General features: G+C 38.3%; 1 protein-coding gene across 1 annotated transcript in view; it reads left to right on the forward strand.

Moving 5' to 3' along the window:
• Window positions 1-23,827, forward strand: part of MFSD6 (major facilitator superfamily domain containing 6) — a 91,198-nt gene that overhangs the window by 24,931 nt on the left and 42,440 nt on the right. The window contains 1 exon segment of the mRNA XM_036745556.1: window positions 131-1,751. Coding sequence (XP_036601451.1) covers window positions 184-1,751 — 1,568 coding nt within the window. The 5' untranslated portion in view covers window positions 131-183.

Below are 23,827 nucleotides of genomic sequence, written 5' to 3' on the forward strand. Positions count from 1 at the left end.
CTTCTCCCATAGGTGCTCTTTATTGGATATAACATAAAACTCCTCAGGTGGCTGTAAGCCTAATATAAAGCAGAATCAGTTTTAGTATCAAAACTGTCATTTCTAAATATATGTATTTTTTCCTTTACAGATCAACTAGAAGAATTTTGAAAATTATCAACTTTCTGATGTTCATAGCAAACCATGGCGACTGATGATAAAGTTGCCATTTTGACGGATGACGAAGAGGAGCAGAAGAGAAAGTATGTGCTTGCTGATCCTTTTAATGGTATTTCCAGGGAACCAGACCAGCAACCTGCAAATGAAACCCCCTCGTCAACAGAGACTTCCACTATCCCAGAAGAAGAAATAGATTGGATTGAGAAACACTGTGTTAAAATAAACAATGACCTTCTTATTTCCAAGGTCTTTTATTTTTTCTTTTACTCTGCATATGGCTCTCTTTATCCACTTTTACCTGTGTACTATAAACAGCTGGGCATGTCACCCAGTCAGAGTGGACTATTAGTGGGCATTAGATATTTCATCGAATTCTGCAGTGCCCCCTTTTGGGGTGTAGTTGCTGACCGCTTTAGGAAGGGTAAAATTGTCCTCCTCTTTTCACTTTTATGTTGGGTTTCATTCAATCTTGGCATAGGATTTGTCAAACCAGCTACCTTGAGATGTGTACCAAAGATCCCACCTACTGTGCATCCAACCAACGGGAGCCATCTTTTAACTACAGTTCCACCAAATTCTTCAGTCATCCCTCCCCTTACCGTAGTCCATGCCACACCACCAAAAACTCTGAAGAAAAGGAATTCACTTGCTGATTTGATGTCAGAAAAGGAATTAACCAGCCCTGGACTTGTATCACCTTCCCCAGCTGATGACACAGCAGTTGTTGTATCTACTGTTCAGTCTCCAACAGCTCTAAGTACTAACAGTTCTATGCTCTTAATCCAGAACATAAGCACCACGATGACTCCAAGTGTAGCTGGGAATTTCACCAAAGTGACGGCCGCTCCTTCTCTCACCACCAAAGTATCACCATCGGACCAGCGTACTCTTGTTTACGATCAGCAAGAGGTGGAAGCGATATTTCTGGTGATCCTGTTGGTCGTCATCATAGGAGAGTTTTTCAGTGCATCCTCTGTCACCATTGTGGACACAGTCACACTACAGTACCTGGGAAAACACCGGGATCGATACGGGTTACAACGCATGTGGGGTTCTCTGGGCTGGGGATTGGCCATGCTCTCAGTGGGTATAGGTATCGATTATACTCACATAGACGTTCTCATTGATGGTCAAGGGTGTAAGCCCCCTGAATACAAGAACTACCAGATAGTCTTCATCGTTTTTGGGGTCCTGATGACCATGGCTTTAATAGTGGCCACTCAGTTCCGCTTCCGTTACAGCCATTTCAAAAGCAATAACAACAAAGGGAAAGAGGTGGAAATCCCTCAGGTGGAGAGAAACAATTCCACGGAATCATCTGAAGACACACCAACCAGCTCTAGTCAGTCACAAGCATTCAATTTTTGGGACCTGATTAAGCTGCTTTGCAGTGTTCAGTATGGCTCTGTGTTGTTTGTGGCATGGTTTATGGGTTTTGGCTATGGATTTGTATTCACTTTCCTCTACTGGCATCTGGAAGATCTCAATGGCACAACAACCCTGTTTGGTGTCTGCTCTGTCCTGAGTCATGTTTCTGAATTGACTGCTTATTTCTTTAGTCACAAGCTTATTGAACTCATTGGCCACATCAGGTAAGAAAAATGGTATTTTTCATTGCTATCACCTGGTTGAATTAAGTTCCTATTTTGTTATATCGGGTATAAATTCACCATCTTATTACTTGTGCAATGGGAAAAATTAGAGTATCTCTTGCTCAACTTTGTTTTTCTTGCTTGTTTTTGTTGTTATTTAAAGAAAAAGACCAGTTGTCCATTTAGACTGGAATTCTTTACCTGAGGTCCATGGACATCTTCCTATTGCCTTGGTTAGATTTCAGGGGGAGTCCATGAACTTGGATGAGGAAAAAAAAATCACATCTTTATTTTCACTAACCTTTGGTTTCCTTTGAAATCCTATGTATTTTAAACTTTTAAAAACATTATTCTGAGAAGGATTGGTTCTACAGGCTTCAACAGACTGATAAAGGGGTCTTTGATACCAAGAAAAAAAAGGTTACGAACCTCTTATGTAAACTCTAGATAAAATTTCCCCAAAAGGCCACAAATTCCTTGCCCTTCATTACCTACAAGAATTGGTTTGTCTTATGTAAAATGCTTTAGTTACTATGTCCAGTATATTATAGTGCAAACATGGCAGCTACCTCCTAACAGGTTTACAAGAGTCAGGTCAAGTGAGTCAAATTTCTCATATTTCACTTATGCCTACTGTAAAACTTAGAAGTAGTCTATGACAATGTCAGTTACATTCAACAAGGATTTTGTACTATCTTTCATAGTGCTTACATTAAGAGGAATCTCACAGAATCCTTTTCCTTTTTTAAAAAATAAGTCTGTGAATTGGGGACTGGGAAATGTAGCTTTAGCTGACAGGAAAATAGAGAAAATGTATTCCCTCTTCACCATTAACTCCCTGCCCACTCACCATCTCTCTCTTTCAAGATCCTTAAATGATACAGTATTTACTAGGCTGCCAAAATACCTTGTCTTCTCTAGCCTCTGATGTTTGCGTGAAGCCGAATCAAGTTTACCACCCTTTAAAAATCCCTCTGTCCTCTTGTGCTCCCTGAAAAATGGAGCCTGTATATATTTTCAGATTCTGTACTGCAAAGAGATATCAGTATCTGAAATGAGGAAATGTAACACTCCAGAGAAAGTCACCATAACAGATATATGTAGCCTTCTTATACATACAGTGTATGAGTGTGGGGTGTGTGTGTGTGTTTGTGTGTGTGTGTGTGTGTGTGTGTGTAGTTTGCATGCATCACTTTAAATGTTAGGTTTTTTAGACTGGCAACTCCTTGAGAGCAAGGACTGGTTTTTTGTTTTGTGTTTTTTTCTTTCTTTCTTTTCTTTTCTTTTTTTTTTTTTTTAACAATTTTTTGTATCCCCAGCACTTGGCACAGTGCCAGGCGCATAGTAGACATTGAATAAATGCTTCTTGACTTGGAAAGAGGAAATTTAAAACTGTAAATATGATAGTTTTAGCTCTTTTCCTTTGTCTTAAGAGGGAGAGTATTATCCGTTTTTAAAATGTGAGCCCAGTGATAGTAGGGAAAAGTTATTACTGAATTCTTCTTTTTGCTTGCTGAGTAGATGTTCACCTCATCAGCCCTTCCTGTGGTACCCATACTCTCCTGCCCTTCCAGTTTTTGGTTCATTCACTTTTTCTAAAAGCAGGCCAGGACCAGATTACTTGTCTTTTTCATTGCTATGGTCTACTTTGCTAAGACAGAATTAGGCTGACTGATTCATTGACCTCTACCAATAAGGAAATAGATTGCCTTTTCCTCCACAGCCCTAATCAACATCAAATTTTGTAGTTTTAAACCATTTTTTTTTCAATTTGGTGAATGTAAGGTGGTCTTTTGGAGTTAAAGTCATATAGAACAGAGATATCAAATGTGAGTACTACCTGAACCAGATTAAAATGTACTTGGGAAATGTTTAATAAAGTAAATAAAAGTACAATAAGACATAGATACCATTACATTTTGCCCCCACAGGGATACTTACATGTGTATTAGTGACCCCCATTCCTATTTAAGTTTGACACCCCTGATAGAGTACTGATACTCTGTACAGTTAAGTATAGATACACTCATAGAGTACCAGAGTTGGAATTAGGGAGATCTGAGTTTAAATCCTGACTCTGATGCTTATTAGCTCAGTGACTCAGGACAAGTCACATTAACTTGTCTGGGCCTTGGTTTCTTCATTGTTAAATGAGGTGGTTGTACTTGAAGGACTCTAAGACTCCTCAGGCAAACTCCTTGGGTAGCTAGGTCATAGGTGGATAGAGTGCTAGGCCTGGAGTCAGGAAGACCTGAGTTCAAATGTGTTCTCAGAGAGATGTGTGACTCTCGATAAGTCATTTAGCCCTGTTTGCCTCAGTTTCCTCATCTGTAAAATGAGCTGGAAAAGAAAATTACAAACCACTCCAGTATACTTGCCAAGAGGGCTCACAAAGAGTCAGGCACAACTGAAAACAATTAAACAATAAAGACTCAGCAGGACAGTCCTGTAATCAATCCCTTGCTGAGACTCATGAAAACTACCTTATGATTGAACCTGTCTGGTACTTGCTGCTTCCATTCTTCAAGCCATGGTTACCTGCTCAGAGCTGTATAGATGGCTAGAAAAATGGACCCTTTGGTTCTACTATGATATGGGGAGGCCCAGACCTCATTCCTTTAAGTAGGTGCTCAGGGGTAGACTAAGTGGAATTCCTAAATATTACTTAGTCCAACAGCAACATTTATGGAGTGCACAGAGCACTCTCTATGTGCACTGAAAGTCACATCAGTAAGCATTTATTAAGTATCTACTATGTGCCATGCACTGTGCTAAGCGCTGGAGAAACAAATAAGGGCCCAAAACAGTCTCTGATCTCAAAGAGGAATCAGTCTAATATAGGAGACAACCTGCGAACAACTATGTGCAAAAAATACATATATATACACATATATATATACACACACATATACATATACACACATATAAATATACATATACATACATATATGTATGTGTGTGTACACATACATACACATGATAAATTGGAGATTTCAGAGTGAAGGCGTTAGCATTAAGGGAGGTCAGAAATGCTTTTTGCAGAAGGTGAGATTTTTAGCTGAGGCCTGAAGGAAGGAAGATCGGAGGTGAAGATGAAAGAGGACATTACAGGTATGGTGGACATCCAGTGAAAGTGAATGAAGTGGGGAGACGGAGTATCTTGTGTAAGGAAACAGGGAGGCCAGTGAAAGAAAAATTTAGGTAATCTGCTTCTCATATGCAAACAAAAAAATGGTCTTGTCATCTTTTGTGGAGTGAAAGGAGCTAGGGTGAAAATTTAATTGTAAAATCATCACTGGGCTTACGCTATTTTTAAAAATTTGTATCACTAATAGAACTTAAAACTGTATTTTGATTTCTTTACTAGACTGAAATTATAATACCTTATTCCATTAATCTCAAGAAAAATAAGCACAGTAGAGAATAAATTCCCAACAGTAACTTTAAAATTCAAGCTATTTAAATTTTGGCAAAAGAGAAAATAAACTTTTAAAAAAATGATAATGGTAACTATTTGTTTCATGTCTCCTTCCTACCTTTTTTTCTGTGTGTATATTTAGAAGGTTTTGGCATTGTTACTTTTGGTACATAGTGTCATCAATGTATGTATTACTTTAGAAATTCTGCTTTCTTTGCTTTGTGCCACATTACATAAATCTTTCCATTTTTGTGTGTGTACATATGTGTTTTTTATGGCACAATGATATTTCGTTGTATTAATACTGCAGTTTAGACATTCTCAATTATTGCATATGCTGGCCATTTCCGGTTTTTGATACTATAAATAAAGTAGTTACGCATATTTTATATACATAGCTCTTTTTTTTTAATAACATCCTTTGCACATAGCCCTAGCTGTGGATCTGTGGTTAGAGGTTATAATTTTGTATCTTGCTAGATTTTCCTCCGAAACAATTTTGTTAATTTGACCTCTACCAACAATGAAATAGATTGCCTTTTCCTCCACAGCCCTAATCAACATCAAATTTTGTAATTTTAGACCATTTTTTTTCAATTTGGTGAATGTAAGGTGGTATTTTGGAGTTGCTTTGAAGACCAGTTCTTTGATCGTTACAGTTTGAATAATTTTAAAGTGATCTTTAACAATGTCTTTTAATATTCTGTGACAATTTGACTATAAGGGAATGGATATTATCCTAGCAATTTTATATCAGTTCCTTAAATATTGTCAGGTTTTTATCAGCTGTACTTATCACAAAGTTGTTCCCTGCTTCCCCCATCTATTTCTTTCTTTTTCCTTTGGGGTACATAGCTTTTTGTTGAATAAAATCTTTTTATTTGTTATATAAACAAATCTATAAGTTTTTTCCTAATAATTTCTAGCCTACCCATTAGACTTTGGGTGTTATTGTATGAGCTTTGGAGATATTAACATTTTTGCTATCTACATATTAGCTTAACTTAAGCATGGACTGGAGATATCCCTTTAATTGTTCGGTTCTTCCTTTATTGTTTGAATAATTTTAAATTCTTTATAGAGGTCTGATGTGTACCTTGAGATGCCAATGCCCCAATGTGTGATACCTTTTGTAATTCTGTTGCAATGGGCTCTCAAGTACACAGAGCACACTTTTATGTTTAATATGCATTATTAACATTTTCTGTTTCTTCAGTCACCATCTTAAATCTAGACTATACCCAGAGGACTCAAACTCCCATCACCAGGGAGACAGATTAAAATATAACTGGGAAATGTTTAGCAAAATAAATAAAAATATAAAGCATAGATAATGTTAATTTGTGGTTTTGTAAATCAACATGCAGCCACAGAGGTTCATTTCTATTTGAGTTTCATACTACTGCTCTAGATAATTAACAAGGGAATAAATCAAGTCTTGATTTGTAGCATTTGCTGATTTCTGTGGTGTCAATGATCATGCTGAAAATTTATCAATGAGTTGAGTGAGGGGCCTCTAACACACCCCTCCTAGAATCCATATTTAGTCATGGCCTCTGCCTACCATGTCCTATGTAAAACTATGATTGAGAGGTTGAGGCTTTCAAAAATGTATCAGAAAGTCATTTTGTCTGACGTGCCTCATCTTTGTCATAGGAGTTGGGAGTGTCATATGCTTATAAGGTAAGGTTATAACTCAAGAGTCATACAGTAGTACCTTTTATACATTCATTTCCTTTGACATATGTAAGAATTAGCCTTTTCCACTTTCCAAAGCTTGCTGTCTTTAGATCAGCTACCCTAATATAGGAATAATCTTACTTGTTACACATGTGTGGGAGACAGATGATGTAGCTGGAGGCCTGAACTTTGAGTTAGGAAGACCTGAATTGAAACACTGCCTCAGATACAAGCTGTGTGACCCTGGTCGAGTCACTTAACCTCTATGTGCTTCAGTTTCGTCATCTGTAAAATGGGGATCACAGTACTCATAATAGCACTTACCTCACAGCATTGTGGAGATCAAATGTGATAATACGCGTGAAGCACTTTGCTAGCTTTAAAGTGATATAAAAATATTAGAGAGGGGGAAGGAAAGGGAGGGAGGGATAGAATTTGGAACTCAAAAAAACCCAACAAATGTTAAAAGTTGTTTTTACATATAATTGGAGCAAAATAAAATATTATTTTTAAAAATGTTAGTTATTATCGTTATGGTTCCCTCACATCCCCACAACTTTACTTCCAGCTTTCATATCTTTGTTTACAGTAGCTAAAACTCTTCCTCATCATCTTTTCTTCCTTTGCTTCCTTTGTCCAGTCCACACTCATTTTCAGACAAATATCAAATAAATCAATCTTTAGGATGTTGCTACATTCTCTATCAAGCAAGACTTGGAGGGGAACGAAAAAGTTCCCATGGCTTTCCTTAAGGTGCCATATTATCAGACTTTGCATCCTTGGACCTAAGCCGGTGCTTACCTAGACCTTTTTCCCTTACCCCAGTCCAGTCTGTTCATTTAACCCTTTGGTTACTATAATGCATTTTATCCTTCTTGTAGATAACATTTCTCTCTTTATTCATTTTTGTTGGTAGTTTTTGTTTTCATAAAAATGCACATCTTTTTCTGGGTTTATCTTTATACCCGTTGTGTCTGATTCTTGGTAATATCTTTTGGGGTTTTCTTGGCAAAGATACTGGAGTGGTTTGCCATCTCCTTCTCTAGCTAATTTTCCAGGTGTGGAAACTGAGGCAAACAGGGTGAGGTGACTTGCCCAGGGTCACATAGATAGTAAGTTTCTGAGGCCAGATTTGAACTCAGGAAGATGACTCTTCCTGACTCCAGGTCCAGCACTCATTGTGCTACCTAGCACATTAGAACTTAATTTTCTAGGATTTAATTCAGTAAAGAATTTATTAAGCATCCTATACGTATAGAATACTCTGTTAGGTACCAGGAAAGACACGAAGTTTAGATGAAATATGGTTTTGTGGCTATAATGCAAACTCCTTGCTCCAAGGGAGTCTATAATATAATAGGATGATGTGACACGCACAAAAATAACATGAGAAGTGTTTAATAAATGCAAATAAAATGCTGTGTGAGATCTGAGGGAGGAAAATCATTCCTGGTTCAGGGAATCAGAGTAGGGTTCATGGAGAAAATTCTGGTGGAGCTGAGTCATAAAGGGATTCGGCAGCTAAGTATAGCTTGGTACATCAAGGAAGATGGATCTTGGCATTGGAGCGTCAGGATAGGCTTGTGATGGACGGTTGTCATTAAGTTGTTGGTTGCTTATGTGACTGCTATCTTAGCCATCATCTTTGGGTATGATGAGATCAATATTTGTCATCTCTTTGGAGAGAATTTTGTGAGTCATGTAGTGTTTGCTGTGATTTTCAGGCAGATTGATTTTTAAAGTAAAAAAGTAGTGGTGCTTGTATGATTTAAAGTTGTTATTAAAAGACTGTCATATATTTATTCAACCATCTGTAATGGGAAGGGATATTTTTCTTGCGAATTTTTTTTTATATATTCTTCATCAGATCAAAAAAGAGGGAAAATATCTGACCTGTGTATATGAGGACTATTCAGAAGGATTTTGTATGTGTCCCATAAAAGATCTTCAGTTCCTTTCCACATCAGTTCTGCTCTGGAGACTGTTACTAGCATAGAGAAAACACAGCCATAAGTGGGTATTCAGAAAGTAATCCTAGATTAGCACATGGAATAGTGATGGACAATTTGTACTCCTGATGACAAAATTTTGAATTCATTTCACCTCTAAATCTCTTGACAATTCTGGGCTTTATTTTGCAATTTAGGCAGGGAAAATGAGACAGGAGAGCAATCTACCAGTTTTAGAAGTGGCAACAAAGTCCCAACAATAACAGTTATCAAGGTTTTTTGGAGTGGATGGTTTGTAATTTTGCCCTTGGATCTTGTCTGCCATCCACTGTGAAAGATTTTGAGTGAATGAAAGAGTGGCTGCATTTCACCAGGGGAAGCAAATTTCTGAATAGGTTTAGGGATTTAAAGTAACTGCATTCTCAGGCCAATATTTAGCGGAAATAAGATTAGAGCTAATGAATTAAGTTTGTAAAGTTATCCCAAGTATGTAACTGGCCAGTTCAGTATTTCAGTGCCCAACTAGAGGGTTGGAATCACATGAAAATGTAAGGAATCAGGTTGATACGGTTCAAGTTTGACTCTGGTGAAAACAGCCTTGTATTGTAGGAAGTTACTTGTTTAGTTTGAGAGACGTTAAGATCTCCTTACCCATCAGGCAGCTAACTAGGTGGTAGTGTGAACAGAGAACTGGGCCTAGCGTCAGGAAGATCTGAGTTCAAATCCAGCCTCAGATACTTACTAGCTGTGTGACCCTAGTCAAGTCACTTAACCTCTGACTCCCTCAGGTTTCTCATCTATAAAGTAGGGATAATAACCCCACCTACCTCCCGGGCATAAGGATCAAATGAGATATTTGTAAAGTACTTACCAGAGTGCCTGTCACATAGTAGGTGCTGTATAAATGCTTATCTCCTCCTTTCCCTCAGTGTCTCCATCCCTAGCCCTGCACCAATATCTGAAATTCCAGACTGGGAACTTAACTTTTTAGGCAAAGATAGTACAAGGAGAGGGGGCACATGTAGTAGTGCAAAGAGCAGGTGCCTGGGAGTCTGGAGACTTGGATTCCAATGATAATAATAATAAATACCATGTGTTATTATTGTATTGCATAATATATTATTATGTATGTTGTTATTATATATGTATATACTAATATATACTAATACTATTAATAATAATAAATAATAAAATATGTGCCAGGCACATATGCTTTTTGCAGTATTATCTCACTTGATCCTCAAAACAACCCTATGAGGTAGGTGCTGTTATGATACCATTTTACAATTGAGGAAACTAAGGCAGACAAGTTAAATGACAAGCCCAAAGTCACATAGCAAGGAAGTGTCTTAGGCTGGATTTGAGCTCAGGTCTTTCAGACTCTGGCCCAGGACTCCATCCTCTGAGTCATCAAGCTATCCCTAGTCCCAGCTGTACCATTAACTAGCTAAGTGACGTTGGGCAAGTCATTTCATCACTAGGAGCCCCAATTTTCTACATCTGTAAAATGAGGGAGTTGGATGAAATGATCCTTAAGGTTGCTTCTGGTTGTAAAGTTCTTTGACTTTAAATTCTGATAAAAGTTTTCTCTAATCTGGTGCCAAAGTTTGAAGTAGGTTTTCACTGCCTGGATTTGTGAATCCTTTGCTAAAATGAATGGCACTTATTTCCTTCCTATTCCTTAGGGCAGGTTTCTTTCTATTTCCTTCATTTGTCTCGTGGCTGTGTTCAGCATCATTACAGCCTGTCATGAATGCAAAAATGTTACTAGTACAGTGCGGGCAAAAGAATATAGACTCAAAGAAGCAGGCATGGCATAATTGAGGGTCCAGATGATGTCAAAGGGATTGCAATGTCTATTACAATGTAATCATAATAGTAACTAGCGTTCATATAGACTTCTAAGATTTTAAAAGCACTTTTTGCAAATATCATCTAGTTTATCCTCACAATGATCACGTAAAGTAGGTGCTATTATTATTCTCATTTTAACATATGGGGAAACTGAGGAAGGGAGAGGTTAAGTAACTTGCTTTGGGTCAATACACTCTGAGGTTTGATTGGAACTCACTTCTTTCTGACTACAAGTCAAGTTGTCATTCAGAATACCAACTAGATGCCTCAAAATTTAAAAAAAATTCTCCTCCAAGTGCAGTTTAAATAGTCCTATTCTTTCAGAGCTTTTTAACTGTGTATAGGTTATCAAATGAAATTAGAATTGAGTTTAAAAGCTTATTATCTAGTCCACAAGGAGCAATGGAGAGTCGGAACCTTCATGCTTCTGCAGTAGGTCTTGTGCTTGCAAACTATGTGATCCTCCTCATGGGGACAATAGTAGTCTGTATGCAGCAGCTTCATTTAAGTGAAGAATTAAGTATTTTAACCCTTTTAGGCATCAAAAATTCTTTAGAGAAAGATTATTCTCCTTGACATACTTTTTAGTTAGTTGATGGAAAACATCGTAATTCATGTTTTCATTCAGCGTCAGTGACATGAACCCTGTTCTGTGTATTTTTTGCCAGAGGTCCATATCTTTTTACCTGTTGTCTCAAACATAAAATAGGCACCAAATGTGTCATAGCCAGAGAGTTGTTTTCCACTTGGTGACCGGGAAACTAACATTTAGGCAACATCACTAACATATCACTATCCCCTCTATTAATATCCTCTTTGTATTCATTTTAGCCATAGGATCTGTTTAGCTGCAACAGCAAATATCTATCAAAAAGACCATTGAAATGATCCTACTCATTATCTATTGCCAAGATCAGTCAAGTGACATTTATTAAGCTGCTACTGTATGTCAGGTGCTGTATTAAACTCTGGGGATACCAAGAAATTGAAATACATCCCCTGCTCTCAAGGAGCTCACAGTCTAAATGTAGGTCAAAGAAAGTATAGATATTATCTTTTGTCTCAGACACAGACCAGCTGTGTGACGACAGGCAAGTTGCTTAACCTCTCAGTGCTCTAGGCTACTGCCAAAGACTGGGGTTCCTCAGCCTTTTTTGTGTCATGTACTCCTTTGGGAGCACATTCAGTAGCTAGCTGTATGACTCTTAGCAAGTTACTTAACCTCTGCCTTTCTCAGTTTCCTCATCTGTAAGATGAAAAATAATGTTTTTGTATAATATACTTCTAAACAGCTTTTTAACTACCTCTGTGGCCTCCCCCTCTGATTGGAGTGCTGGAGGATGAAGCAATAAAGTATTCCCAAAACCTTCCTTTAGCAAGGACTTTGAACATCAGTACCTCTTCTTGGTTTTGACTCCACAGAATATCATGCCCCTGACCCAAGTCCCTCCTGGCAGGCCTCCACAGCCTCCCTTTTTCAACTTCTTTTTTTGTGTTATCTTTATAAACTGTTAGATTGTAAGCTCCTTGAGGGAAGGGACTGTCTTTCTTTTTCTTATTTGTATCTCCAGAGCTTAGCACAGCGTGTGGCACATAGCAGGTATATAATAAATGTTTATTGAATTGATTTTTTAAGAAAAAAAAATCATTAGTGGAGGAAATGACCATTTCAGTTAGAAATCATTGAAAATAAAGATGTTATTTCTTTCCCGTCCAAGTTCATGGTCCCCCCTGAAATCTGTCCATGGACAATGTGGACCATTATTCTAAGGCCATAAGTTTCAGAGCAAATGCCAACCTAAACCGCGAGAGGGGCTTTCCTCATCTGAGAGTTCCCAATATCAGTGAAATCATGGGTCCCTTCCCTAACCCTAATCTATATTGCTGTTTTTCCCCCCTGAGGGAGGCTGGATATGATCCATATTTTTGTTTTGTCAGAACAAAAAAGTCCCCAAAACATCATGTATGGGACAGAATTTTTAAAGAATAGGAGAGACATCTTTAAGAGAAACAAAGTAATTTTATTCTACAAACCTTGCAAGATTTGGGCACGCCTCCATAAGGGAGGAGGTGAGGTAAAAGGGAACCTGCCTTAATTTATAGTCTTAATGAAAAAGATTCCCACCCACCTCTATCCCTTCTCACCATTAGTGGGGGGGGGGGTGGTGCGGGGGGCGGTGGGCTTACAGTCTAGGCACGAAAATTACACAGAGGACCAAGATTGATCCGGTTCGTTCAGGTTTTTCCCTATCAGAACTCAACTGCCAGGGTGGCGTCTGAAAGTCTAGGAGGAGAAATGGGATGGGGGAAGGAGAGACCCTTCCCAGAGCGGAGAACAAATAGCTCACAGGAAGTTCATTATCTTCCAACATGAGAGAGAGGGGGGGGAGGGCATGCCTTCCCAAAATTACAAGGCCAAATCCCCAAACCTCGCCATTAGACACACCCTGTGAAGTCTTCACAATTATCCGTCCCATGCAATCACTTCTATTTTCACTTGAAATATTTTAAAATGCACTTAAAACATGATAGGTAGATAAGGGGTTAAGCAGTACTATAAACAATGTAATGAATATAGCCCAAGGGAAAAAAGATTTTCTCCCAAAACTAGTTCTAGAACTTTAGACCCCTTGATTTGAAAACAGCCTTTTAAAAAAAAACAAAAAAAACACCTTTTTGTACGAGGGAGGGTATTACTAGTCAAGAGTTAGCTGTGACCTCACTTCTAACCTCACACTAACTCAACAGGCACAGAAATGTCTTCTCTTCTAATATGCAGATCGGGTGAAATCATATTTTTTTTCTGTGCAAAGTGAGCAGCTGTTAACATTGCTATTATCTGCATCCCTGTCTCTTTACCCAGCTGTTAGAACTCTTGTTTTAAAAAACAACAAACCAACAAATCTTATAATTTCCTATACAAAAAGAATAGTAGAGGATGAAAAGAAAAGTTATTATTTCTAAAAGCTGCATTGTGCCCCTTTTCTGCCTCGACAAATCTAATTAGTTAGCAGTCTCTGTACTGCTGATTATCATAATCTCAATTGTTCAAAAGCAGACTGTAACTAGTACTTTACCACCAATAGTGCCTTTGTTGTCACAACCAGGAAAGTATATGCTTGGATTAATACTAAGATGCAAGCAAATTCTAAGAGTTAATCAGGATTCATTTGTATTAATGCCATTTACTTTAAAACAAAACAAAAAACCCACTGCCTCAAAGGAGCTTTCTTCCCTGTTACTGTATGTTGATCATGATTTATACAAATCTGTTAAATGGGCAGGTGTGGGAAAAAGAAGTGTCCTGTTCCTCCAGGATTCAGTTCATTTGTTCCAGTAGTGTCTGATTCTTAGTGATCCCGTTTGGGGTTTTCTTGGCAGAGATACTGGAGTGGTTTGCCGTTTTCTTCTCCAGCTGATTTTATAGATAAGGATCAATACCATCAAGAAGGTTACACAGCTAGTAAGTGTCTGAGGCTGGAGTTGAACTCAGGAAGATGAATCTTCCTGACTCCAAGCCCGATGCTCAGTCCAGTGTTTTGTAAGTTATCTGCTTTTGATGTTATAGAACCATAGAGTGTCTGAGCTAGAAAAGATGTTTGAGGTCCTTTAGTCCCCTCAATTTGCCAGAGAGGAAATGAAGGCTTTGGTGCATGGTCCAGTTAACTTCATTGGACTCCATGGCCACAGACAAACCTTAATTTGGACCGACACATTTGTTCTTTTGTTCACAAGGATCAGATGAGTGTGTGTGACTGCTTTAGAACAACAGGTTTAGGGCAAGTTATTCATGCGACACTAATCTCACATCCTTTATTGACAGGGCCACTAAACTGGTAGGTCAGGGGAGTGCCATAGACCATTTACAGCAGAACATTTTAAAAATTCTCTTGTGTTATTGTTGTGGGCAAGATAGTAAGATATAGGTTAGCAGATTGTCTACATAGGTCATATTTAGAACTGCTTCAATGATGAAATTTAAAGAAGTCACTAATAGATTGATGTCAGTTTGAAGTAAGATCTTTTATTTGGTGTCTCAAGTGTCTGTCCTTGACTTTATGCTTTTTAACATTTTTATCAGTTTCTTGGTTGAAGTTATAGTATGCCTGTCAAATTTGCGCATCATACAAAACTGATAGAAAGAACATGTCTGACAAAGTTAAGATCCAAAAAGATCCTGACATGACAGAATTTTCCTGATGAAATTTAATAGGAATAAATAGAAAATCCTTTGAGTTAGAAAAATCAACTTTAGAAACACAAGATGTTATACACATAGCTAGGAAATAGTTCATGTGAAAAAAATGTGGTTTTGGTGGGTTTAAAGTTCAATATGAACCAACAATGGGACATCGTAAGTTCACAGAATCTTGGGGTGTTCTGAGAGGCATAGTGTCCAAAACAAGGAGAGTGATGGACCAACTGGACTCTACCCTCAGCAGGCCATACTTGAAGCATGTGTTCAGTTCTGGGTAGCACGTTTTGAGGACAGTAAGATAAATTGGGTGGTGGGCAAAAGGAGATGATCAGGATGGTGATGGGACATAGAGGACTATGATATGCAAAGATTATTTGAAGGAACTGAGATGTTTTACTTGGAAAAGAGAAGTCTTGGGGAGGGGAAAGGGAAGGTGGAGCAGGGATCAGGAGAAAGGGGAACATAATTGGAGGATTAGATGTGAAGGGGGATTAAACATGTTCTATTTGGCTCCAAAAGGCAGGACCAGGGAGGGTGGAAGCTGAAGGGTTGGATTTGGGACAGTTGTTAAAATTGTATTTTGTACCTTGGAAAGCAGCAAATGCTTTTAGGACTTGATTTATTATTTCGTGGTGTGATGGAGAAAAATAATGCAGATTAAATTTAAAAGTGGGTTGTGAGCACATTTATTAGCATTAATTGATGAGTATAACTACTACCTCTGATACATTTTATATAAATCAACTCATCTGTGGTTTTTGCCTGCATATTGATGGAATTTCATTTTCCTGTTCCCTTCTTACTTTGTCATTTGCTCATTCAGCAATTGAATTGTGTACGAGACAGTATGGGGGTTTACAAAGAAGAATGAGATAGAGATAGATATCTTCTGTTCGTGTAGTTTACGATCAATGCCATCAAGAAGTTAAGATCTGCCTTTTTTGAAATATGACTAATATGGAAATATGTTTTGCATAGATTCAAATGTATAACTGATATCATGTTGCTTGCCTTCTCAGTGAGTGGGGAAGGGAGAGGGAGAGAATTTGGAACTTCACATTTTTAAAAAATTAATAAATAAATAATGAACTGAGACTTTTTAAAAAATGAAGTTAAGATCCAATTTGATAGGAAAAATCTATCCTAGTTCTTAAGTACTCAACATTTTACTGTAGCCCGTGAACAAATTTACCATCAAAGGAGGTACAGAGGGCAATCAACTCTTATTCCCTTCTAAAGACCTTAAAAAGAAAAAAAAAATCAGTTCATGGAATAAGAAATCATTACCTCCTATGTAGTATTTTTAGTGTTAATGATTAACAGTTGAATAGAATAAAAGGCCATTATGAAACGAAAGTAATCGACAAACCAATTCCCAAGCAAATGTTAATTATCTGTTACATGCCAGACACTGTGCTAGGTGCTGCGGATATCAATACATACAGCCGCTGCCCCCTCAAGGAACTTGTACATAGACAAGTAAATACAATATATAGTTGGTGTGCTAGAGCTGTTTTAAGACTTAATAGAATTCAAGCTTTAGTAGCTTAAAAATGTGCTAAGACCTTTGTAATATTTTATTTCTCTCCCATTTACATGTAAAGACAATTTTCAACATTCATTTTTAAAAATTTTGAATTCCAAATGCTCTTCCTCTCCTCGCCCGCAAATCCCTCCCTGGGAAGTAAGCAGTTTGACATAGGTTATATATATGCAATCATTGTGCTAATAATTTTGGGATATTGTATGTAAGTATATGTCTCTATATGCATATACAATAAATACAGAATAATTTTAGGTTAGAGGCATGGAGAACTGGGGCTGTCAGGAAAAGTCTCTTGGAGGAAATGACATTTGAGTTGAGCTCTGAAGGGAAGTTGAGGTTTCAGCAGAGGTGAGAAGAGAGGGCACCTCAGTGATGGAGAACGGCCTCTGCTAAGAGGTGGGAGGTGACATGTTGTGTATGGAGGACAGCAAGTAGTCCAGTTTGGCAGAAATGCTGTATTCATTAAGGGGAGCAATACATAATCAGGAAAACAAATCTGGAGCTTGGCTATGAAGGCCTTTAAAATACAGAGGAATTTGCATTTTATTCTCAATTAAAGAGCTGAAGCTTCTTGAGGAGGAGAGTGATATGGGCAGACCTCTGCTTGAGGAATATTGACTTGGCAGCTGTTCAGAAGAGGAAAATTAAATTAATTAGTAAGGTAGAGTGGTTTTTTTTTAATGGCTACTAGTTAAAGAAAATTCTGGGCCATTTTCTGTGCCAGTTAGCTTAATTATCTTTAATGATGCTCACTCTTGTTTCATAAATGAACATCATTCGTCAAAAGGAGGACTGGCCAATAGCTCAATGTAAATTTATCCCCATTGCTGGGAAAATGCATGAATGAATTTATATATATATATATATATATGTGTGTGTGTGTGTGTGTGTGTGTGTGTGTGTGTGTGTGTGTGTGTATCAGAGCCAGTGCTCTATTGATGGGGTGTCCATAAAATCATTTTTCCATATTAAAAAGCCCTTTAAAAACTAAGTATCACAGTGTAGCTATATTAATAATCCACATTTATACAGAACTTGAAGTTTTTGAAAGTGTTTTCATCGCAACTTTGTGAGGCAGGCAGCAAAAATATTATCCTTACTTTCCAGATTAAGAAACTGAGACTCATAGAGCATAAACCCTGTAGTCACATAGGATGCGTTGAGTGAAAGTGAAAAATGCTGAAACCCGGATGTCCAAAGTTCAGTCTCAGAACTCCTTTGGTTATACTATCTGCGTCTTTTGCCAATCATGAGACTATATAGATTGCCTTATACCCAACTACTTAAAATAAACCTAGAGATTTCACACCTCTGGCATAACAACCTTTGGCCCAGTGTTTTTCTCATCAAATAACATAAAATTTCCTACAATTAGAACTGCAGCCCTAGGTTCTCCTTTATTGCCTACTACGAGCGCAGGTGCAAAATCATAGTCCTTGGCTAAGAAATACTCCAGCTAACAATTAGAATAAGTATATAGTTGAGTGCCTTTAAGGTTTGCGAAGCTATACATATGTCATCTCATTCAATCCTCACAACAACCCTGTGCAGTAAATGCTATCATTATCCTCATTTTATGATAAGGAAACAGAGACATACAGAGGTCAAATAGCTAAGTGTTTGAGGCAGGATTTGAACTCAGGTTTTCCTGACTTCAACTGCAATACTCTGTCTGCTGCACTGCTTTGCTGCCCGACAACAACCCAGTTAAGGATAACCATTTTAGCATGCCTTCGTAAAGAGAGTGTATCTGAGGTACACAAAAAAGAAAAGAATCTTACAAAATGCCTGCTTTACAATAACTACACGAAGTTTAGATTATAATTGTTCCCATTTTTTAGATGAAGAAACTGAGACTTGCAAAGCTTAAATGTCTTGCCTCAGGTCCTGCCCCTAATTCATTTCATAGCCGGGATCCTAGAACAAGTTTACAGTCAGCTGAGGACTGAGTTCTGGTGTTTCCAGTGTTCTGAGCCACCCACATTGTCTCTTCCAGGTGTTTATGTTGAGCACTCTAAAGACAGCCATTTTCTGTTATGTGTGCTCAGTGGGCCAACATAATAAATACAGGTCTGTAAAATGCTTGTGCAGATAAGAAAAGAACAGAAAATCCTCTCCACAGTCCCCCTATCCTAACCCTTTCCTATATGTTGACTAGGGAGCGGTTCAGCCTCCCCTCTGCTGTGTGCTGAGGCATCTTCCTTCTCTTCTCCCTCTTAGACATGCCCTTGGAGAAGAGCTCATAAAAAGAGAGATAAGAACATTTTTTTAAAAAAATTGTACTATTTTCACTTTTTTTTTGTTTTTTCTTTCTCATGGTGTTTCCCTTTTGTTCTGATTCTTCTCTCACAACATGACTAATGTGGAAATATGTTTAATCTGATTGTACTTGTGTAACCTATATCAGATTGCTTGCCATCTGGGGGAGGGAAGGAAGGGAGGGAGAAAAAAGTTTAGAACTCAAAATCTTACAAAAGGGAATATTGAAAACTATCTTTACATGTAATTGGAAAAATAAAATACTATTAAGTGGGGAAAAAATAAAAAAAAATTCTTTGCCATTTAAAAATTAGACACATCAGCACAGTCAGTAAAATAAGAATAATCGTCACTTTAAATCTTGTTTAGAAATGGAGTTTCATGTAGACAGTGAACAGGGTCTTTACGGATCCTGGAATCTCTCCGAATACTCTAAATATGCTCACTACACTGGCAATCCTAGCAACGTAAGTGGAGAAGAGAACCAAAAGAGACCTGGAGCAAATGAGTCATTACTCTTATTGTTGCAGTAATGCTTATGTATTTTGTTCTTTTACAAAAATGTAAGTAATTTAGTTTCAGACTTTCTTTGGTAACTATTCCCTGATTTTTAGGTTTTTTTTTCATCTAATTGTCATTATTTGTGACCTAGGAAGTCTGGTGGAGGGGAAGGTGTGCTGGAGTTGGAGACAGGAAAGACCGGGGTTCGGTGATCTGAACCAGGCCTGCACAAGCTGCAGCCCGCCAAAGGATTTCGGGAATCCTTGTGGCACGCCAAAGGATTTCGGGTGGCCTGCAAAAAACGTAAAGGATTTCCCGAAATCCTTTGGTTCAGATCATTTCTTTATCTGAAAAAAAAAACCAAACAAACCAAGGTTCATAGTCTTGCATTCCTATCTGACAGGGTTGTTGTAAGGAAAGTGCTGTGTAAGTCTTCCCAGTACTTTCCCCTCCTTTTATGGACCATTCCTGTGAGTTTTTTGTGGAGAGTATAGAGAACTCCCTGTGAGGAACTCTGTTCTAACAATGCAGTTTCAGCACTTGCTTCCCAATTCATAGTCTAAAAAAGCTGTCTGGGGTCACTGAGAAATTGAATAATGACTCAGGATTTTCACCTAGGGCTTCCTGACTCCAGAGTCTGCTCTCTATCCACTATGCAAAATTACTACTTTGAAAAACTGAATCCACTATATATAAATGTGAGCTCTTGTTAAAATTACCTCTATACTTTTTAGATAATGTGATTATCTATGATAGACATTAGAACAATGGTAGCTTATGAATATTGCAGTCATAACTCTCATTTGATCCTTCCATACATGATTTACTTTATCTCTTCTGCCCTTTGTAGCTAAACTCCTGTGATACAATAGTTACCTCCACTTTCTCTCCTCTCATTCTCTTCTTAACCCCTTACAATCTGACTTCCAGCCTTATATTCCACCAGAGCTGCCCTCCAAAATTCCCAGTGACCTCTTAGTTGCCAAATCCAATGGCCTTTTTTCAGTCCTCATTCTCCTTGACCTCTCTGCAGTCTTTGACACTGTTGATCACCTCCAGTTTGATACTCTCTTTTTCTCTAGATTTTTGGGACACTTCTCTCTCCTGGTTTTCCTCCTGCCTATCCTTCTCAATAACCTTTGCTGAATCCTCATCCACATTATGCCCTCTAACCTTAGGAGTCCCTCAGGATTCTGTCCTTGGCTCTTGTTTTTTCTCCCTCTGTGTTACTTTACTTGGTGATCTCATCAGCTTCCATGGATTTAATTATCATGTCTATGCTGATTAGTCTTTTTTTTAGATTAATTTATTTTTAGTTTACAACATTCAGTTCCATAAGGTTTGAGTTCCAAATTTTTCCCTCTCCTTTTCCTCCCCCCTCCCCCCAAAAACATCATGCAATCTGATATTGGCTCTACATATACCTTCACGTTAAACATATCTTCACATTAGTCATGTTGTGAAGAAGAATTATAACCAATGGAAAGAACGATGAGAAAGAAGAAACAAAACAACAAAGAAAGAGAGCAAATAGTTTGCTTCAGTCTGCATTCAGACTCTATAATTCTTTCTCTGGATTAGGATAGTTTTTTCCAACATGAGTCTTATGGAACTGTCTTAGAACCTGGCATTGCTGAGAGGAGCCGAGTCTATCAAAATTAGTCATCACAGATACAATGTGTCTGTAATTGTGTACAATGTTCTCCTGGTTCTGCCCCCCTCACTCATGTGCTGATTATTCTTCAATCTATTCTACCCCCAACCTCTCTGCTGACCTCCAATCTTGCATCTCTACAAAATTGAAGTGCAGTAGACATGTCTTAAATGGAACTCATTATCTTTCCTCTTGATTTTTTCTTCCTCCTCCCCACCCCCTTCCCTATTACTGTAAAGGGCAATACCATCCTCCCAGTCCCTTGGGCTTAAAACCCTGGAGTAATCCTTGGTTCTTCTCTATCTCCCTCCCTCCTATATCCAGTATGTTGTCAAAGATTTCACTTTGCAATATCACTTGAATATTCCACCTTCTCTCCTCTGACACTTCTACCACCCTGGTTAGGCTCCTTTCACCTCACACCTGTACTACTGCAATAGCCTGCTGGTGGGTCTGTCTTTATCAAGGTTCTCCCTATTTCCAGTCCATCCTCCATTCAGCCACTAGAATGATTTTCCTAAAGTGCAGATCTGACCATGTGCCCCCTCCCAGTAAATTTCAGTAACTCCTTATTACCTCCAGGATCAAATACAAAATCCTTTGTCATTCAAAGCCCTTCATAATCTAGCCTTCTCCTTTTTTATCCCTTTTATGTCTTACTCCCCATCACATACTCTTTCATCCACTGTCAGTGGCCTCCTGGCTGTTCCACAAACAAGATACTCCATCTCTTGGCTCCAGGCATTTTCTCTGTCTCCCTTTCCATGCCTGGAACATTCTCCCTCCTCAGCTCTGCCCACTGACTTGCCCGATGTGCTGTAAGCCCCAAATAAAATCCTATCTTCTATTAGGAAGCCTTTTTTAACCCCTCTTAATTCTTGTGCCTTGCCTCTGTTAATTGTTTCCTATTCATCTCGTATGTAGTTTGTATATATTTGTTTGCATGTTGTCTCCCCCGTGTTGTCTCATCCTTGAGGACAGGGACTGCCTCTTTTTGTACCGCCAGTGCTTAGCATAATGCCTGGCACATCGGCAATATGAAATGTTTACTGATTGACTGTAACCGATTTCTGTAATTTACAGTCTTAGAAAGTTGCCTAGTGAGTAGTAAGAGGTTAAGTGTCTTTCTCAGAGTCATAGCCAGAAAGTATCAGTGGTAAGACTTAAACTTAGCTCTCTCTCTACCATACCCACACTGTGCTCAAAAGCTCCATAGAATATGCCATGAATGCAGGACCATAGCATGGTGCGTTGTGGAAAGATTCCTTCATCAAATGGCTTCAATTAAAAGTTTCTGCACTTAAATAGTTAAGATGCAATTATCTAAAAAATCAAATTATGAGGAGTAATACTTTAGGTATAATCACTTCCCAAAGTGATCTTGAAGAGCACAGATGTGGACAGAGTATATGTGATAATTATAATAATAGCTAGCATTTATATGGCTCTTTAAAGTTTTTGAAACACTTTACCAATATTAGTTCATTCGATCCTTACAGCAACCCTGTGGGGTAGGTGCTATTATTATCATAATTTTACACATGAGGAAACCGAGTCAGAGAGTGGTTGGGGCCATATAGCTGGTAGGGATCTGAGGCAGAATTTGAACTCAGGTCTTTGTAACTCCAGAACTCTTTCCATTTCACCACTTATATTTGCATACTTGTATATTTTATATTGTATTTGCATAATTATGCTGGGGTGATAATGATATTGTGAAAGCTAAAAATGGCATCTTTGATGAATATTCTTTCTTTTTTTTTATTCATCTCTTACCTTGAGTGAATAGCCTTTGACTTTATTAGGGATGGAGGTAAGGGGGTAGATGGCAGAAAGTATCTTTGTGGATCTGGAGAAAGGTTTGTTGTTGAAGAATGGGATGTCGGAGACAGCCTTTATTTTGCATGGCTTATCTAATAAGAGCTACTGTGTATAGACTGAGAAAGGAAACAAACAGACCAGGGATACAGTTGAAACCAGAGGAGTTATTTTTAACAAACAATTGGCTGGGCTGCGTATTTTTTTTTTTTGAAAGAATTGCCTCATTAACACCCAAATGAAAGTTATCCTGCCAAGGGAACTCTTTAGAAAAATCCTTCCTGGTGACCTGCCAATGTTAAATTAAACCCTCTCTAGGGGAAATTTTAGTATTTAGTTCCCCAAATTTGTCGGCTGGATAAGATATATAGATGTTTGAAGCACCACAGTATTGTGGAAAACACTGGATTTGGAATCAGAAGTTCTGCATTCAAATCCTAGCCCAATTGTTACTATGTGGGTGACTCAGGCCAAGTCACTTAACTCTGAGCCTCAGTTTCCTCATCAGTACTATTGCCTTAGGCTAGGTAGTACCTCAGATGCCTTCCGGGGAAAAACCTGTGATCCTATGAAAGTGACACTCCCAGAAAATTCATTCTCTTAGTTTCTAGCTTCACTATTGCTATAGAATCAGAAAGGTAATGAGCTGGTAATATCATATCAACGTGTGAGAATAGTATAGTATTACTGTTATCAAAGGGAGTTTAATCTAACATTCATTTTACATAGCACTTGGTTTGTGTGGGTCCTACTGAAGCAGGATGAACATCCTTGAACTTAGAGTCAGAGATCCTGGCTTAAAATCCTGCTTCTCCTCCCTGCAGCCTCTGAGACCTAAGTCATTTCCCCTATCACTGACTCAGTTTCCCCAAGTGTAAAATGAGGGAGTTGGACCAGATGACCTCCAAGCTCCCAGTCAGTTCTGAATTTCTGTCCTCTTCCTGGCTTAAAGACTCAGCTATTACTTGCCTTAGTCAGCATTCTTTTGGGTTCCTGTGGCTAAAAAATTCACCAGTCTGTGCTCAACCTAGCCATGATATCAGTCTTTTCTGAACTTAAGCTGGGCTGCTAAGAGGCCACTTATTTCATGCCGTGGGCCCCTGACTTTTTAAAGCTAAGGAGATACTGTTTTTTTAAACCACCTTAGAGCCTTGAGATTCCAGAAGGTAGAGGTGAGAACATGTTGACACTCAATGCAG

The sequence above is a fragment of the Trichosurus vulpecula genome, chromosome 2, assembly GCF_011100635.1.
Source record: "Trichosurus vulpecula isolate mTriVul1 chromosome 2, mTriVul1.pri, whole genome shotgun sequence".
NCBI lineage: Eukaryota > Metazoa > Chordata > Mammalia > Diprotodontia > Phalangeridae > Trichosurus > Trichosurus vulpecula.